We start from the raw sequence: 19,970 nt of genomic DNA on the forward strand, positions 1-19,970 counted from the left end.
TGGAAAAGCAGGTTTCAGAAATGTGATGTTCCATTCCCATCACCAACCACTCTGTGTTTAATGCAGTGACATGAATATGGAAAAGCAGGTTTCATGACAATTATGGGCAGGTAACTCTTTGTTACCCATGATGCCATTCCATAAGGAGAAAACTTCCAGTGTAAGCTACCTGCCCCAAAACCAAGCCCACTCCTGAAGGGAAAAACCCAAAACCCAAGAGGTTACAAAATATGTGGGGATGATGAATGCCATACTCCTGGGCTGAATATCTTATCAGCCTGATAAGGACTGATGGAAAACAGAAATGCACTCATGATCTCAACATATTTAGGTTGAGGAGATTTCTAGATTTATGTACTCCTCCCTTCATTAGCAATTAAGTATTGAACATGCAGAAAATCAAAGGGAACGGGACATCCAAAAAAAGTCTGGAATTCAGTTTCTGTTTCAGAACTTTTCTAACTTTTGAGGCTTCTGAAGTATAAAAGTTTAGACAAATAATGAAATATTCAATTTTTTGAAGAGTTGGGGAAATGACATTAGACTATTTGTACACAAAGAACTTTGAGGCATTTTGTTTTTAATTTGCATACAATTCTCAGAGTGAATTCCACATGAAGAAGGGTGAGATACAACAGAGCTCATTCATCATTTCACAAGTTAACAGAGCAAAGTAAACATCTGTCCTTCTTATTAATTAGCATCTACCCCTTACTCCAACTTGTCACTTCCTGCTGCAAGTTCCCATGCCAAAGAAATGGATGGACTGGTTCCAAACTCCACAGATGTTCACATGTGAACTTCAGCGATACTGCAAATTTTAACAGCAAGGAAAAAGTTGAAAGACTTTGGATGACCTTATATTCTCTTAATGGTTCACAAATGAAGACCCAAAATTCTGAGTAAAAAAATACTTCAGTTGTCCAGCTCAGCTATTCACCTGACTGTGGTTCCTCTATGGAGCACCCAGCTAAGGAAAAAATACTTTGTCATGTAAGAGGGGGCACTGAATCAGAATGGAGAAGTCTCAAAATGGCTGTGCTAAAATGGACTTCCCAAACACTTTTCTTGGAGCACAATCTGAACATGCTCTTACCTTCTACATACTGATCAAGTTTTCTAGCTAGATAATTTCCATACATAGCTGCATTTGACAAGGTTTTTTGGCCTCTATCAAACTGGCAGATACCATCCTGACTGAAGAGTATTACATCAGTATTATCCCTACAATAAAACAGTGGCATGGTGTTAAAGACAGCATCATCTTTCTTCATGCTTTAATGAGTTCAAATAACAGTTAAAGGCAGCTTGAAAGGGAAGTAGTAGCAAATGTGTTTTGCAGATCTTTCTGAAAGAGATCAGAAACTGAAGCTATCCAGGTAAGAAAAGGAAAGGCAAAAGCTGCAAAGGAGTTGAAACTACCAACAGCAGCAGAAAATCCCCATCACTTGAGCAGTTTTTATTTAGGTCTTACAGCAATAAATACCAGTTTCTGCCCAAAGACTTACAGAAAGCCTTTTGCTTGGTGGAGGATTCCAGACTGTGACAGTTTCACAGTGAGTTGAACAAATACCTAAATTGTGTTGAAGTGGCAAATGAAAGAACTCAGAATTGCACACCTCTGACAGGACAGGGTTTGCATTTGCACACAAGCCTACACATCACAGCACATCTGTCAATGCCAGTGATTCCATTTGGGATACACCAGTTTTTTTTTCCTCATGATTGTGGATTTTCCAGCAACTCTACTGAATCTGAAATATGTCAGTATCAGAGAAGAGACAATAAAAACCTTTTTACACTTCAATATTTATTAACTCTCTAGCAGATTTTTGCTATATATTTAGCACTAGTGTAACAAAATTCCTGATAACTCTGTCTCATGCAGGTAACTTAAATGAGGAGTTAGCACTATCTAAACTGATGAACTACCATTGGGGTTACTGGGGAGTCTACAAGACAGGTATTTCCTGCAGCAAGGCCAAGGAGGTGGGTATGCACAGAACACAAGTCAGGCTCAGCTGAACGTACCTGGCTGGACCTAAGGACAGCCCAGCCTTCAGAAGGACTGGAGGGGCAGCATCCTTGGACCTGAACAGATTTGTCATCATTGTTAGGAGGGCTTGAGAGGAGTTGGACACATGTTGGAAACTGCTGTTAGGAGAGATGGTGTTTCTGTAGTTATTAAATAGTTTAGCTTTTGCTACTTACAGTCGCTGTGATTTGTGTTCTCTTTTTGACATAGTAAAACATGTTACTGTACCCAAATTGCTATTGTTTAGGTCACAGCAGAGATACTGAGAGCATACTGTACCTTTCTGCACAAAGACTGCTGATAGACTGCTGCTATTCCTTCTCTGCAATTCCTTGGTGAATACTTTTTCATCAATAGCAACTATGAAAACAAACTCTCTAGAGTCCAAATTTTTAAAAAATATATTACAGGAAAAATTGTAAATCTACTTGTAAATCACTTATTCTTTTCTCCTACAATTCCCACAGGTTTCAAAACATAATAATTATAAATGTAATTATTAAAATAATAACAAGAGTGTTGATAGTCTTTTGTTGTACTGGGCATTTCCCTTTTTAAACTGAGATACATTCTAACAGAAATACCACAGTACGAACCAGATCATTTCAATTAAAAAACAAAATGCAAACTATTCAGTCCAATGTTAGAGCATGTGTATGTGTGTATAATACTGTAAAAGTAGTCACACATTAGAGGTATATAATTGAAACAGCATTTTCTTTCATGAACCTGCTATTATTGAGGCAGTGACAAGGTTTCCATTTCTTTGTTTTTTGAGCTCTTTAAAGAATGGCTATTGCCACATTATGTAAACCTAAATACTGTACAAGCAGAAGCTTGTTGGTATCAGGTAAGGAATAATACTAGTAGTGCAAACAGCTGCAGAGACAATTCCTCCAGTTTTGGGGTGAACCAGCTATATAACACTGAAAGAGGGCAGGCTTCTCCAAACCCACCCTCGTGCGTGTTCTCCACTCAGCTGTACATCCTTCTCCAGCTTGGTCTTCTTTTTACAAGGGTACTTGGGGGACAACCACCACTCATGTGATATTTATCATATAAAAGACTTCTTGACTCCTTTCCTACTTAATCTTATCAATGTTTTAGAACAAGTCAAGGAATGATAAATACCTCAGGCATCAGGAAAGTGACAATAATACTGACTTAGTATCTTTAGTAAAAAGTGAAACATTCTCTCCTGAGATACAAATTAAGGGAGGAACAGGAACGATGAACCTAACACTGTACCATTATTTGATCATCATGCACCTCAGCTGAGCAGGTGGGAAAGAACAATTGTTTATTGCCCTCTGCTCATCCAAAGCTATGACAGGCAGTTTATTTAGCTAAGTGCTTGGCATATCAGTATGTTGTCAGAGCAGTTCTCAATGTGCTGTCCCCCTTTAGCTTATTTCTTTAAAAGAAAAAAAGAGAAAAAAAAAGAAAACAAAAGAATCAAAAGGAAGAAAAATCTCAGCAGGTTAACAGTTAACCCTCATCTTCTCTCAGCTCTGTGGGTAGAAATTTGTATTGCTGTTGGCGGATCTGGGCCAGTTTTTTCCTTGCCTCTTCCAGTTCTCTCTCCTTCTTCAGCATTTCTTCTTGGGCTGCAATAATCTAGAAAACAGAAGCAGAAGGAATACTGTCTGTAAAATAATATTTCTTTGCCTAATGACACCACAGTCACAGCTGGCCCATGTGAGCATTCTCCAGAGAAGCACCTTATTTCAATGACTTCATCAGGAATTGCTCCAATTTTTCCAGATGCCAGGACTAGGCACTACCACCATAGTTTTACTATGCTGATTCATTTTACAGTTCTGCATTCTCCCAGCATTCAGCAGGGTGGGGGTTTAGAACATGTAGAATAAGCACTCTGTCTTAACATAATATCTGACTGACAGTAGAATTGAACTCTCCTCATGCAGGTGTCCACAGTATTTTCCTGCATCTCAGAATGCCAAAGAAAAAATGACAACAGTACAGACATGCAGAAATAATCGAGTCCAGTATATTTTAAGTAGCAAGTACAGTATATGATGTACCTCATTCATTATAAGGAATCTAAAAGTTGGTACCTCAGAGCCTGGAAATCTACTTTTAAATATTGTTATTATTTCCCAATAATTATCATGGTCACAGTAACAAAACCTCATCAGTTCTTATCACTCATTCTCTATTTCTTTGCTTAAATACATGCAAAATCATTGTTTCATTAAGATTTGGGAACTGTTAAAGTACCTGAGAGAATTCTGAAAAGATCCATTCATTTAATCTGCTATTACAGCAAATGCTCAGTGGACAAGTGCAGCTACCACACAGGACATCACTGTGCTCTTATGTCAGGGGTTCCATGATAATGAGGCATCAAGTAATTGGATTTCTCAATAGATTTGTCCAGCAGGTAGACATTGTAACACCCTCATTTCTGTGCTGGTTTTTCCCTGCTTTATTCCTGGAGTGATGGTACCAACCTGAGCAATGCCACCCACAAACTTTGTTTTGACCACAACGTCGTCATCCTCTGCTTTTCCAAATGCTGCTTTTTGGGCTGCCCTGACCAGATTGTCTGATGCACGCTTGACAGCATTTCCTGCAGCCTTTGAGAAACAAAAGGAATTGAGTAATGAGGAAAATACATAACTAACATGGATTTGTCTGAACATCAAAACACAAACATCTTTGCTCGACTGTACAGGAAAGGTATGGGGTTTTTTACCCCAGGAAAAGCAAATTAATCTGTGAAAATCAGTGGTACAGAGAGAACAAAATTCCTTTGTTTAAGAAGCTGAATGTTGGAGAAGTCACAAATGAGATTTTTTTCCTACAGTTTGAAATAAAGCAGTGGATGAAATTCCAATTTATAATTTACTGATCAGACTTTTTTTTTTTTGAGAAGAACAGAAACTAAAAACTAGTGTATAAAGATCTAATAAAACAATAAAGTTTTTAAATTAATAGATTTTAATCAGGGCAAGTTAGCAACTTACACAGCCATGGTTATCTCACATTTAAACTTTAATTCCCTAAAAATTCTCAGATTTCTAAAGAGAACCAGTCAAATATTTGTAATATGTATTTTTTGTTGTAATATATATCTTTTGTTTCTACAAGATATTTATCTTTTGTTGTCTGAATAGATATATATATAATTGTAATATATATATTACAACTATATATATATAGAGTTGTAATATAGTTGTATATATATATAGTTATATATAGAGTTGTAATATAGTTATATATATATACAGTTATACATATATAGAGTTGTAATATAGTTGTATATATATATTACAACCATATATATATATACATATGGTTGTAATATGTATATATACATCTTTTGTTGTCTGAATATATATATAGTTGTAATATATATATACTACAACTATATATATATAGTTGTAATGTAGTTGTATATATATATAGTTGTGTATATATATAGTTATATATATAGAGTTGTAATATAGTTGTATATATATATTACAACCATATATAGATATATATATATCTATATCGATATAGATAGATATAGATATATATATCTATCTATCTATATATATGTATATATATATATATCTATCTATATATATATATATATCTATCTATATCTATATCTATCTATCTATATATATATATATATATATATATACATCTTTTGTTGTCTGAGCTGGATACTGCCAGCAGCCCAAAACAGCCTCCATCCACATGCTAGAGACACACTGGCAATGGAAGCCACAGCTTCCAACCTTGCATCCTCCCTAGGAAGGACCAGCTCTGAGCCTGTCCCCCTGCCTTTCCCCAGTCCTATCCCATATTTCCAGCTGCATCTCACTTTCAAGTCTTCCTCACTGAGATGTCCCAAGGATAAATGATTTGAAATTTACTCTGCTCAGTCTGGAGCTCATCCAGAAAGAATGGAAACATTTCCAATTGCTTCATTAAGTTTTGGAAGATTCTGTAACAGTGCAGTCCAAATTTACGTTCATGGGAAATGCAGTTCAAATTAGGGTATGAAGGAAAAAACCAAGACACACTCGAGCCCTGAATCCAACCTATTGATTAAAGCTGTGTAAAACATTTCTGCTGGGGGCAAAGCCAGCTGAAAAGTCTCAGTAGTTTTGGCATGTCCACCAGTAAAAATATTTAGTAGACATCAACCCATTGTTTTTGCTATGATAAAGGACATGATCTCCAAGTGCAAACTGCTCTTCCTTTCATTATTCATTCTGGGACTAAAATGCAACTTGGTAAAATGGCAAAGTTCAGTTTCAGTCCATGCTTGAGCTTGTTTCCTTTTCACATTCCCTTCCAATTTCTCACATTTGATGTCTATTTCATAATATTTGCCCACAATGACCGAGAACCCCAAATTTCCTGTCAGAGCTGAGAAAAGTCTCTAGTAGTTGAATTTTTCCTGTTTCTATTGTTGGTTCTGCATTTAAAATTCCTTCAGACCCATCTTGGCACCTACATATTGCAAATTGCATTATTCCAGTTCCTGCCACCTTCCCCACAGCCTTTGGCAATGTCAATCTACATGGATTGACTATAAAGCACTAAAACCATCTCAGCCCTATGACTGCCTTATGACATACCACTGTTTTTTGTAGAAACATGTAGATTTTTCACACATTCATATATTTTTTCCTCCTAAATATTTAAACCATTTTTCTACTTTGAAAAAAAATGATGACATCAGTTCCTGATGCTCAGACAGATACTCAGTCATATGTATTTCTGTTGAATTTGATTCTGCCCAGCCATACATGAACTGTTGCACTGAATGTCCCTTAGTAGCAGCTGTGCAAGTACAAGAAAAAAGGGAACTTTCACTGTTCACCAAAGGTGGTATAAAAAAAGCAGCTGAAATAGTTGCATGTCCCAGGCTGAGCCTGCAGAGCATGATGTCAGAGAAGGCTGTGATCATTTTAAAAATTACCATCCTCAAACAAAACTTGCAGAGACTTTAGATTGTACCCATCAAAACACAGTGTTAATTCAGCAGCAGTTCAGAGAAGCTCAACATGAAATAGATGTGTAACATAAAAGGGAACCAGTGTTATGGTAAAGAAGCTCACTCAGACTTCAACTGAGGTGTTGCATTGGATTCTCTTATTTTTGTCCAGCAATGATTGTCCATTTTAGAAATGCTCTATCTACAACTGCTGTCTCTTGACTCCTAGAACAAAGGCAATCTGACCACAATGCAGGCTGGCACTTAGAGAAATACTTTGCTGAACACATGCATAATCCTGGAGTGCTGAAACAGTGTTTACTTAGCACTACCATGGCTTCTCAGTGATTACCAAACACAGGTACCTGTAGCCTCCTCATGGCTTCAGAGTCATGATCAGCCTTCACTTTGCAAGCCACGAGCAACTGTGCTGTAGAAGCTGCAACTTGTTTGGCAGATGAGATGAGTTTCTCCTCACTGGCATGGCCTTGGACTGAGGCATTTGCTGCTTCACAGAGATTGCTGGTTGCAGCTGCCACCATTCTGGCCTAGAAGGCAGTAAAAAAAGCCACTGGGTATTCTCACAGGATATTATTTCTTCAGAGAATGTGCCAGTTTTCTCAAGAGAAGTAGTTACTCACAGCAGAAATAAGTCCCTGAGACCACTGTCCATCATCAGCTGCATTTGCAGGGATTGCTCCAACCTGAAAAAAACAGTTTAGAGATGGCTTACAAGAAAACAGAAAATACAATTGCTCTGTCTCAGACACACAGTAATCCATGAAAAAAGGAAAGACCTGTACCTGTGACTCTGCCCAGCACATTCAAGAGCAGAAAATCCACCTGGAAGTCAGTTGTCAGAGTAACTGTGCTTCCAGCACACATCTGCCTGCTCAGGAAGTGTCCAACTTACTAAACTGCTCCAGCTGACCCATTCTTGGAACACACAGAAGTAATTACCAGAATAACCAGTAATTAGCAGGCTACTGGTGGTTGAAACCACAGCTGAAGCAGCAGTTCCTTAAGTCCCAGGCTTTAAAATAACTTACTTCTGTCTCCATAATACATTTGAATTTACATTATTCTTTCATCTCCTCTGATTTGAGCACTGTGGGAAGGTACAGATCAGAAAGCTTCACAGGGAAGCCCCCATGTGCCTTCATGCCTAATAATGGCACTTCAGGAGAGCAGCTCACTTTTCTGCATGGCTTTTCCACTGAAGTGTTCATGGCATCAGCAGTACCAGCAGCAATTTGGAGACAGTTTTCTTCCCATATTGGATGAAAGCAATGAAGCTAAACCCTATAGTTGGTTGCCAGACCCACATCCCCACAGCTGCATGGGTCTGGGTGGTTTTTGGAGAGAAGCTGAAAGATGTGAAATGTAAACATGGTCCAGAAACTTGTGTTTTAAAAGAAATGTAAACAGGCATTCAAGCATAATGAGAATTCCAGGGAATTAAATCAAATCATTAAGTACAGCATCAACATAAACAGAAGATATGTTCTCTCATAGCTGTGGTGACACTTATGCAACAACAAAAAAAATCAGTTAAAAAAAAACCCTAAAGTATTTAGGTTTCAAGTTTTTCTTGCCTCATCATCCCCTGAACAGATATTTTTAAGTAGACCACAGATGAAGTGCTTGTTGGTCCTGTTAGAAACAAAAGCACAAGTTTTCCAGAGCCCAGGCAGAGGCAAACAGCAGAGCCTGACTGTGGGATCCATGACAGAGCCTGCCCTGAGTTAACAACCAGGTGAAAATGGAAACCATAGCTATACAACAACAATGGCCTTATAATAAATTGTTTTCATAGGCAACATACCTGGTTGATGTTTAGATTTTATCTTTCAGAGTATACTGACAGCGAAAAATAGTGATGGATGTGAAATGATGTACAAAATCTCAATTCTGATCACACCAAAAAGATGCCACCTGCTGTAAAGACTCCTCCCATTGATTGCAACAATAACTACAAGCACAGCCACTGAAATGTGCTGAATTTACACACAGGCCTGTGTCCCCATTGAATCACAAGCCACTGAGGGCACAATTACTGAGGCCCAGAGCAGTACTGGACATGGTGACATTTGGCTTTGGATCCCCAAACTGCTGTGTGGGACTGTACATTACCAGCTTGAATCACAGATCTTCATGAAGTGAAAAAGCCCCACAGCAAAACTCCCCACAGCTGAAGAACTTGAAGAGTCAAGAACTTGATTACACTTGTGAGGTTTAAATAAATGGAACTGTGGAATTTTTTAAACAGAACCAGGTCTGGGCCATGTATCGTGATGAGCAGTGAACAATTCACATTTTTATTAGTCATTGCAAAGCTCCTTCCTACTGTTTTTAACAGAACCTTTAGAAGACTATATTCATTTTTGATGCTTTCCCCCAGTACTGTTGCTACATGTCCTGTGTACCCACCTTTCCCTGAGCCACCAGTTCCCTCTGGGCTGCTGAAGCTGACTTCACAAGGGCACTGGTAGCAGCTGCAATGGATTTAGCTGCTTCCAGGATCTGTTCTTCAAAATCCAGAGTCTCATCTGCTTGCTATAACCAAGAAAAAACCATGTTACACATTCACCTGAAAGCAATTATACTTTCCAGACTGAGGACATATACAAAGACAAGATGATTCTGGAACACATCAGTAAAGTCAGTAAGATCTAGAACATCATTTTCTGCAAAGTAGTTTTGTGTGGACTAAAGCTGGGAGTCAACACAAGTATTAGAGCTTGCCCTTGTGCCTGCTCACACTGAAACAGCATCACACAAGATATTTAAACAAACCCATCACCTTTCTAGTGCATTACCTCCACTGGAGCTACTCTAAACTACATTCAGAAAAGTGCAGGTCTGAAAAGAAATTCTTGTTTTTCCTATCAAGATTATCTCTGCAGTGCCATAATAGTGGCTTCCAAGATTGCTAAACTAGGGAAAAACATTTTCTAAATGCCTAAAGACTTAAGGCATTGAAAAAGAACAATGATAAATATGTGTTGTCTCATTCACCTGCAGTAAGGAATGTGAAGTAGATACCAATAAGAGCACAGATTTAACAGCTTTTGGTAAGAGCTGTCACTGCACAGAGAGCAGCTTTGTGCAGCAATCCAGTTCAGTGATCTTGGACACAGGAAGTTCCAAAGGTCTGTCTGGAACACTTCAGTCATCCAAGTTTGTCTTTGAACAAGCATGTGCAAAACCTCCTAAGGAGGTTTCTTACCATTTAAAATGTAAATTTATTGTTCTATAAAAACTTTCCTGACTTTCGAATAATTTAAGCAAATACTGAAAACATTTGTCCATCTAAGCATGCCTACTAACTTTTGAACAGTTAACTAAATAGAGAGAGATGAACAGTTATTGTTATTTTAAACAGAACCAGGCCTGGGCCTTGTATTCTGATGGTTTTTTATATAAAATATTCCAACAGAATGCATTTTGTTTATGACTCAATCACAAGCCTACTGGAACCCAAGGCTGTATGACAAGTAGGGCTAGTGGCTACAGTATCAGGACATCCTATTTTGTGAGAGATAAGGCTTTTGAAATATAGGCTCATTCTAACTACAACCACAATATTCTTGTGCCACACAACTAACTTTAGAAACACCAGCCAGGTGGGCCATGAGGTAAAAAACTGGGCACTCATTTGCAAGTCTAAGCACACCCATCTAAATTTAAGTCAGGTTTAGTTCTCCTGTTACTGCAGTTTAATGAAATAGTCAATTATAAAATAATAAAGGATAATGATAAGTAATTAGAAAATGACCCATCAAGCAGCACTCAGTCCTACAGCACTTCACATAACTAAAAGTCCAGGAGATGAAACAACAGCATCCACAGACACCAGAAAAACTGAATCACCCAAAAATCAAAACTGATGTGTAGATAAAGATGTTTGGCACTTTAAAGTTTTACTTTTTTTAAGAAAAGCCACTTAATCCACAGAAAACTATTTCTCTTGCCTTGCTATTGGGCTGTTCCCATCAACTACATGTCTTTGTAATAAAAGAAATTGCTTTGGAAAGTGAGCAATTCATGTTCCATATACAACTTTGGCAGTGCTTGCAATGCCACATCATGACCATTGTTATAGCAAAGTACAATCAGATTGGCCCTCCACAGGCCTCAAGTTTCATAATTAAAACTCTTATTTCAATCATGACATTGCCAGAATGATTAAATGGAATCCAGTACAGTCTGTCAGAATTACTGTCCTTATTAAAACAGATGCATTACTGACTTTGATTTGACTAAAACCAAACAGAAATATCAACAAAAATCCCACTGACTGACAGTGAATTGAGGAGACTCTTACTGCACTTTTAAAAGACTGTTATTGCACTTCTACTTTTGTCCAAAACTTCTTACTATCAAGTTTTTAAATTCTCATTTCCAACATAAAATATATTATGTGCATTACTGTTTATATGTCAGCACTGTCAGGAATTCAGACTTAAATGAGTGAGAACTTCAATATCTGCTTATTTATTACAAAGGAAGTGTCAGTCTTTGTTGACATTTCAGAAAATGCTCATGGCCATAGTGTGATCTACTGGACAGCTATGAATGTGCTCAGATGGAGTTCAATTTGTGAAAAAACTGCCACCAAAAAGATGTTGAACAAAAGCAGTTGTTTGAACTCAGTTCAGGGTAGAGAGTGGACTACTCACTACCCTGAACTGAGTTTAGGGTAATATATTGCACACAATTCCTGAGCAAAAATTACTGCTTTTCAAAGAGATTGCCAAGAAATCAAGAGTGCCATTGTACAATGGCTGGATTAACTTCCACTGTGGAGCAGCAGGTGAAGCTCAGCAGGAGAACAGACAGCTACACCTCAGAATCCCATCTGGTAACAGATTTTTTTCTCCCATTTGCCAAATCACTTTCTTTCCAATGATACTGAAATCCAGGGCTTGGGAGATCAAGCCATAGGTGAAATTTCTCAAACTTCAAGTCTTGCATGCTCTGACATCTCACAACTTCTTTTACTTCTGAAAAAAAAAACCTCTTGACAGTTGATCCCTTCTGTGAAGAATTTATTTCTGTAGCAGCCTTCCACAGCACTCCAACTGTTGAATGCCTGTTGGCTTTTTATCTTGTCTAACAAATCCTTTTTTTCTAGTCCTTCTCTGTGGTTTTCCCTTCACCATTCTCAGGTGTGCCACACATCCCAGGGCTGGATACTCAGTGGGGGTGGCACAGTGCTCAGCCAGCACTGTGGGTGTGCCAGAGCTCTACCAAGAGCATTCCTCAGCAACAAGGAATCCCTTAGCCATAAGGACAGGAAGCAACAAGACTGAGCACAGCAAAATGCCCTACAAGAAAAGTAAATATTTCACCATTGTTAAAAGAGTGTTTCTCCTGCACTGTCTTAAGTTCACACTCATGAACAGCAGCCTCACAACGGGTCAGTTCACAGCCTTCATGAATAAAGCTGAGAGCAATGATGGCAGGAAATATCACCTTGGGAGATTTTAGAGCAGGTTTCTTTAGAAAACCAGATCTAGGACAAAAGGGATGAGCTTCTCCTTCCTCAAGCAGCCCCCATGAAGATCAGCATCTCATTTTCCTCAAGCCTCAGCTAATATGCTGTTATTAACCATGTACAACTATAAATAGATTGGAAAATTAAGTCACCAGAACAAACAAACATTAGGCTCACTACAAAGCCTTTAGAATGGAACATCCTTAAAATGTTGATTATGCCATTGAAAAGAAAACTAAAAAGATATGGTTTTGTAGTGTATTTTAACCATTTTTCTACAGCATCTCCATTATTAGGGGTAGCATAAATAAAGTCAGGGTTAATAGGAAAACAAATGAGCCCCCAATCTCACTGCAAAATAGTAGCAAAAATTACAAAAGACAAAGCATTATATTTTCAAGCACCTCTAATTTTCTACTTTATAATGAGCAAACCAATATGAGTAAGTTACTGCACTGAGCCATGGAAAGCACAATAAGAATTTCAGTGCAAGTCAGCTGCTGCTAATGTCACAAAGAGCCCTACACAACTTAGAAGTCTCTCAAGAGAACTCTACTGATAAAGGAGCACTCCATGTATGTATTTCATACCAGATTAGATTAGGAGTCTATAGAAGTCTTCTAAACCTGCTTGTGAGTGACTCTAGTCCTTCACATTGCCTTGTACTAGGTTAAAACCCCCGGAGACAGGGCAGGACACTGTAGGAATATGTTTGATATATAGTTGGATTAAATAACAACCTAATATATCAAACATATCACACAGAGTCCTGCAGAAAAAGGCATCCAGGTTTGATTCATCTTGGGTTAAACAAACAAAGGACCAACTGCTGAAAGCTACCAGCAGGGAACTCTTACTGACTACAAGACACCCATGTCTGCAGGCAGGGGCCTGCACAGAAGCTTGAGGAGCAGACAGAAAACAGAACAGGGGAGGGACAGCAATGCTCTCTCCTGCTGTACCTCATCTACCATACCTTTTTACTTAAAAGTGGGTTTTGCCCAGTATTAGCATGAAGATTTTACTAGACCAAATAGTTTTCTTCTTCAGAAAATTACTAGTTTTGGGGGTTATTTTACAGGAAGTAGCATATTTGCATAACAGAAGGAATGTGTGTCTGCATTGCAATACAACTGACTCTCCAAATGGAAAAGTGAAAAAGTAAAGAGTCCACATTCAGGAAAAATAATTGTACTTAAAGGAAACATGACAGCCAACTCCTGCTTAATAAACCATAAAGATCTCAGTGCTTCTCAGATCATTTCCCACCTTGCCCACTGCAAGGAGAACACTGAACAGGTTTTGTGTTACAGACAGTAGTAACACCAGTTACTCAGGAGAGCCCTCAAAGTTCTTCCAAGGTATGAGCTCAGAAGACAGGCAGGTATTTACAGGGTGTCAGTGGGGCTGTGGACTAGGGCACTAAGCATGTTGGGAGCACATTCACCTGCAGCCAACCAACCAGGATTTAAAGCAAACAAAATAAGCATTGTACAGTAAAGCACAGGCAGCAGTTAGCAGGACTGTGTCTCCTTAGAAATTGTCCTCTGGGATAAGATGATTCCCAGGAGCAGAAAATGAAGGTGTCTCATGCTATTTGTGTCAGTTTAAGACACCAAGGGGAGGTATGATAGGTGCAAAAATATGAAGAGGAAACAAGGAAAAGAAGAAATAAAAAAAAATAAATCCAAAAGTTAAAAAAAAAAATAAAATGGTGGAACAAATGAGAAGAAACCCTACCTTCAGCTGTTTGGGGGTTTTTTAGAGGTAAAAGACAAACTGGAACACAAAGATCAAAATTTCAAGCTGAAATCAAATTACTCCCATTCCCTGCACTAATAAAAAAACTTCACCAAAAAACAGAGAATCAGCCACCAAGCAGTACTGATGAAGATGATGGATTTCCTGCAGGTAGACATTGTCAAATTACCAACTGAGGACTCCTCTGCAAGTTCACTTGATGATGATTGCTGCTAAGCAAAGCAGGATATTGTCCAGATAGTCTGTTCCACTGTAGAAAAGAACTCCTACTCCTGCATTTCACAGACTGAGCCCAAGACAAAGCAGCCCTTCCCTGGTCTGAGCATTCCTACTGCAACACTGGGTGTTGTCAAAGATGGCCTTAGGAAGACACAGCCTGTTCACCACAGGAAATCCTGCTCTGGGAGGATACAAGCTGCAAGTCTGCAGCAGAAAAAGTGCTATTGGAGCCACTCTGTGATCTTCCTAGTGGCTTTTGATGTGGATTATAACCCTTATTGTGAAAGAGATTAAACATCTGAAAAGGATGCAAAGGCTGCTGAAATCCCAAATCAAACAAACAGTTGGATATGAATTTTAGTTTCAGAGAATGACAAACAAACCAGTAAGTCACAAGGAGACTGGCTACTCAAATTAACATGTTAAATGATGAGCAGGTGTGAGAACTGGGAAATTCACTGGGAGATTACAATGACCCTGGAGGGGCTTAGATGTTGGAAGGAAACTGCTCCATGGTTACCAGGCAACACACATGTGCTATTGTCAGTGACTGTATAGAAAAGGTGATGAAGGACTTTTCCACTCCTCAGACTCAGCTTGTGGAATCTCATTATAAAGGACCATTTTTCTTTATAAACAAAATGGATGTACTTGTTAAAAAATGCAGACAAAGAGCATTTTTTTTTCATGAGCTAATTTATTCCTATCACTGAACAGGGAGTGGGGGGTGAGAGGTCCTCAAAGGCTGAAGCTTCCAAGAACTATTTCATCTGATGCTCCTAAATAACAAAATACTACCCTGCACCAATGCAATCATCCAGCACTGAATGAATGGTCTTGAGGCTCTGCTTTTTAGAAAGACTTCTCATTAGCTTTACTTTGAAAACAGATTTGCACCTACAAAGCAGCAAAAAGAGGAAAATAGATACATAGTCCTTTCCTGCCATCAATTACACAGCCAAAACATGTTTTTCATTTTAAAGAGATGCAACATAGTAATTTCTACTAAAACCTGCCTGTTAACACCAGACAAAAGGTAGCAATTCTCTGGGATCTACCAGTTTCATATATTCCCTCTGTACTGCATGTGAAAATAGTTGGCTTAATTTTATAATATCTTCAGAGACACATTTGAAAGGACCTGGCAACATGCAACACTACTTGATATCATAATGAACTGTAATTTAATTTCCTTCAGGAAAATGACATAGGAAAATGATCACACAATGCATCTGATTCCATACTGAAACAGCTACTCTCTAAGCATGGCATAAAATGCTGGTTTTAGTCTTAGAAAATCCTGCAGGTCTTTTGCATTCTCTTGAATCCAACTGTGTTACTGCTGCTTTCTCCTGCTACACCCCTCAAATTCAGATGTGAACAAAGGGGCTTCAAAAGAAAGCAAGTAAGAATGACTACACAGCAGTAAAATAAGTTTGGAAACAGAAAGGTAAATAATCAACAGTAATGATGCCATAACTCTTAGAAGCATTTCTAACATTTGGCTCCTCTTCCTTTGCTTGACTCACTCCCTGAAAAGCACCTTTGTTGCCTCTACCCTCAGGGGTAAGTGCCATCCAGAGCAGGGTTTTGTGGCACTAAAACTCATGCAAGGTTTGATTGCTTACACCCTTTTTGTGGCCAGTAGCAAACACACACCAAACTATGGGCAGTGTGCATCCTCTGCCTTGTTAACCTCAAACAAACAATGGGGATGGACACTCACCTTGGGCTTGGCTCTTGGTTTCAGCTGCTCTAACTTCTTTGCTGCAGCCTCAATTGATGCTGCAGCCCCTAAGAGCTCTGTCTCTGCAATGACTGTTGGGTCTTCTGGATCCACCCACTCTGTCCCTGAAATGAATGGAGATGGAGACAATAACTTCAGTGTCACTGTGAGTGAGCTGCCACGCAAACAGGGGGAATTGCAATCACCACCTCAAGTGTCCAATACAGAATCTACACCACAGAAAGCTGATTTTAGTGCCAGAATGGCATGAAACTAGTGGTTTATGTCACAGAGAAAACTGTAAAGCAGAGGGGAAAGAAATATTTAGTAGGATTATTTTTTCATGAAAGTAACTCATTTAATAATTGCAAGGAAGCAAAAAGCAAAGAAGCTTCAAAGAGGGATACTGTCCATACAAAACCAGCTGTCACTCAACTTGTGTTTAGCAGAGGTCTTACTCAGAGGTTGCTAACTGGAGCAAGGCACATTGAGAAGTGTGACACAGTGGTAGCGAGAACAGGCTGCAGCCAACACAGGCACCCCCAGCACACTCTGCAGGCACTGACCTGACATCTGTTCACTGGCAGTGCCTGGGGGTGAAGCTAGCACTGAAGGAAGCACACTTTTGGCAGTGTGTGTCTAACAGTGATGTAGAAAAGGCCAAAGCAGTTTCTGTACCACATCTGAAGGGTAATTTTTTTTTTTTGCTGTTGACTTTTTGGCATTTCTCTTTTCTCAAAGAATTTTTGTAGAGCCACAAAATGAATACTTGGCTGGAAGTGGTTTCAGATTTTTGGAAGTTGTCATTATAGTAGTCAATAATAATGCATTATTATTTTTGATTTCCTAACACCATTCTCTGAATGATAAGATTCAGAAAGCATCCATATTCTGGGTTGAGGGAAACAATGAAACAGCCAGAAGAAGTTCATAACCTCTAAAGGCATGGTCTAAAATCCATTTCTCAGCTCAAATGCTGTACAGGATGAAGATGTTCTATATTAAACCCTAATACTGGCAGATAAACAGGGTAAAAAAAAAAAAAAAAAAGAAGGCAGCAAGTATAAATGCAGTCAACCCCAAATTTGTAAAATGTACTAGCTGCTCTTCAAAAAAAGGCATTTCACAAAAGTTAAAACATTTGTATGTTGAATTTATTAAGAGACAACTTTATTGTGTACTATAAATGAAAATGAGGAAAGAAAATTGTGAATGGCTAAAACACATTTTACTTCTCATAAAAAAAGCTTCTAAAGTAAATAAAGACATTCTCTACAGGCAGCAAGTGAAAAAAGAAATAAGAAGTGGGTTTTTTTTATTTTAGCGAATATGAATTAAAATGCAAAAATCGCCAGAAATTAATAAATGTGTCCAAAGATGAGAATAATATAAAGATTTTTAAAAAGCACTTAGGGAATAGAAGAAGTTTGATATTGGCTTGCCTTATTAGCAAATGAAAACAGAAATTTTGAAATACAAGAGAATGCAGGAAAAGCTGAAGAATTCAATAAAGCTACTTGAGTAGGGAAATAGCATCATGTAGATCACTGTTCTATGAAAAAGAGTAACTCTATTAAGAGATGAGGGAAGGAGGAAGGAAAAACTGGATTCCCATATATGAAAATTGCTTATAGTTCAGATTCATTTCCAAGGATCAGGTACTGATAAGAGCAGGAAATGACTGAGGAGACCCTGCAGTGTACATGACACAGAATATCAGATCATTATTTCTGGAGTAATGAGCACACCACACTGGGAGCCTGCCTTCCCAACTCACCCTTCATTGCTTCTGCTGACTGGATAAGCTCTGTGACAGCACCTGCAACCCGCTTGGAGAAAGAGGCCAGCTGATGCTTTAGCTCTGGAGTTGCTTTTTGAAGAATCTAGAGAAAGAGAATGCACAGTATTAAGGATTCCAGGATGCTGGAGGATTCCCAAGGCACTCGAGTGAAAGATTGATTTTGTATAGCAATTGTCTGCAGCCCAGTGAGAGACCTGGAAGTGTCAGGTGGCACCAGGAGCAGAGGCCTCCACTACAGTGTTGGATGCACAGCAAACACACCAAAGGAAAGTGGCACTGCCCTGCACAGCTCCAGACCTCCCCTCAGCTCAGCGTGGGTCAGCACGGCCAGGATGGAGCACGTGGATCTGCAGGAGGTCAGGTCACTCCTGATTCTCACTAGCACAGCTTACAAGGAGTTGTACTGAGGTGTGCAGGCCATTCAGCTGGAATCACTGTGTTCCTGGCCCTAGCTAGGTGATTAGGAATAGTGCTTTGAGCAAACAAGGCACTTTGTGCCATTTGCCCAGTGCAACATTACACAGGTTAATACACTGGCTTGAGAAATTTCACATACTGCATCTGACAACTCTTGTACCTAACAAGTATCATTTTCAAAGGAATATGGCTGCTGAATCCCCCTTGGCAGCCCTGTAGGCATCCCTAGCCTGAGCACTGAGGGTATAACTGAATTTACTGACAGCTGTATCACAGGGTGCCAGGTGGAGCAATTAGAGATTCCTAATCCCACAGGAGCTGCATTTCTGGAGGTTAGAAATTGATGGGATTGCAGACCTAGGGGTTCTAAACCACCAGAGCTTTCTAAGGCAGCCAACACTGGGGTAGGGGCAGGGGGGTGGTATGAGGGGGCAGAATTTGCTTGTGGCTTCAGGGTTAAAAGGCTTAAGGTAGAAAAGGCCTGTTACTGCAATAAAATGGAACATGCCTTTCTTACCTTAAGCCTCTTGACTTTGCAGAGAGACAAATAAAATGAGCAAAAACTGATTCAAGTGTTTGGTCTGTTCTGGCACTCAGTTTGAAACACATAGTGCTATAGCCTTCTAGGGGTCAAATCTGAAAAATTCCCCACAGTCCTCTAAACTAAAAATGGATCAGACATCTAATGCTAAATCACTTACTGCAATACAGCTCTAAGAATTCCATTTGCAAGTTCCAATTTTTTTAAACTATTTTAGCTGCTAGTGGCAAGCACAACTGTGACTGGACTTTTACTATATATATAAATTTCAATGAGTTGATGCAAATAATTACACATGCTCTGTTCTCAGCAGAAAAACTGATCTGGGTTTGCTAATGTGCAGTAATGGCTGCAAATTTCAGTTTCACTGACTTTAATATGTCAGCTGAGAGCCACCTCAAAGAAACTGCTGGTCATCCATGAAGCTGATTGCTGATTTAAGTCTTCTCCAGAAACTTCAATATCTCATAAATGTTAGTTCAAACACATTTTATTGCTTCCTACAAAAGTAATAGCAAGAAAAGAACAAATATTATGGGATAACGAATATATTATGGGATGATTATGTATGGTCAAGCAAAGCCCACTGACAGCAGGATTCATGAGTTTGGATTTGAGGGTAGAAGTTTTATGCAGAGCTTTGGGGTGCCATGTCTGCCATGTTAGAGAGTTCTTTGTGAGGCAGTGTTGGCTGGGGATTTTGGGATGGCTTGGAGTGGCTGTGGGTGTGGCTGTGAGAGTAACAGTAACACTGATGTAAATCTAACAGTGCCTTAATGAAGCTTGTGGAACCTCTGCAGTCTGGGGCACAGGCCTGTGCCTAATATGTCTGGTGTTTATTGTGGGCTTAAAAGAATGCTGAAATGTCTGATTGTAATTCCTTTGCCAGGGACCTTTTTTAGGTTCAGACCTGTATTGCCTCCAATCTGATCCAGAAATACTCCAGTATTCCTTCTGTCCCACAGAGCTGAAATATTGAGTTTCCTTTAGCTTTCTCTGACAACAAAACC

At 39.0% G+C, this 19,970-nt stretch overlaps 1 protein-coding gene across 2 annotated transcripts in view; it reads right to left on the reverse strand.

Annotated features, from left to right (window-relative positions):
- Nucleotides 1–563: 563 nt before the first annotated feature.
- Nucleotides 564–19,970, reverse strand: part of TLN2 (talin 2) — a 146,589-nt gene continuing 127,182 nt past the window's right edge. For both annotated transcript variants that reach the window (XM_071442013.1, XM_071442014.1), the window contains 7 exons: nt 17,979–18,084; nt 16,202–16,326; nt 9,426–9,551; nt 7,637–7,699; nt 7,361–7,543; nt 4,510–4,635; nt 564–3,652 (listed from right to left, as the gene is read on the reverse strand). In XM_071442013.1, the coding sequence (XP_071298114.1) occupies nt 3,524–3,652; nt 4,510–4,635; nt 7,361–7,543; nt 7,637–7,699; nt 9,426–9,551; nt 16,202–16,326; nt 17,979–18,084 (858 nt within the window). In that variant the 3' untranslated portion in view covers nt 564–3,523. The remainder of the gene's footprint in view (nt 3,653–4,509; nt 4,636–7,360; nt 7,544–7,636; nt 7,700–9,425; nt 9,552–16,201; nt 16,327–17,978; nt 18,085–19,970) is intronic.

Source organism: Agelaius tricolor, unplaced genomic scaffold, assembly GCF_023055355.1.
Source record: "Agelaius tricolor isolate 1412-34295 unplaced genomic scaffold, bAgeTri1.0.p SCAF_16, whole genome shotgun sequence".
Taxonomy (NCBI): domain Eukaryota; kingdom Metazoa; phylum Chordata; class Aves; order Passeriformes; family Icteridae; genus Agelaius; species Agelaius tricolor.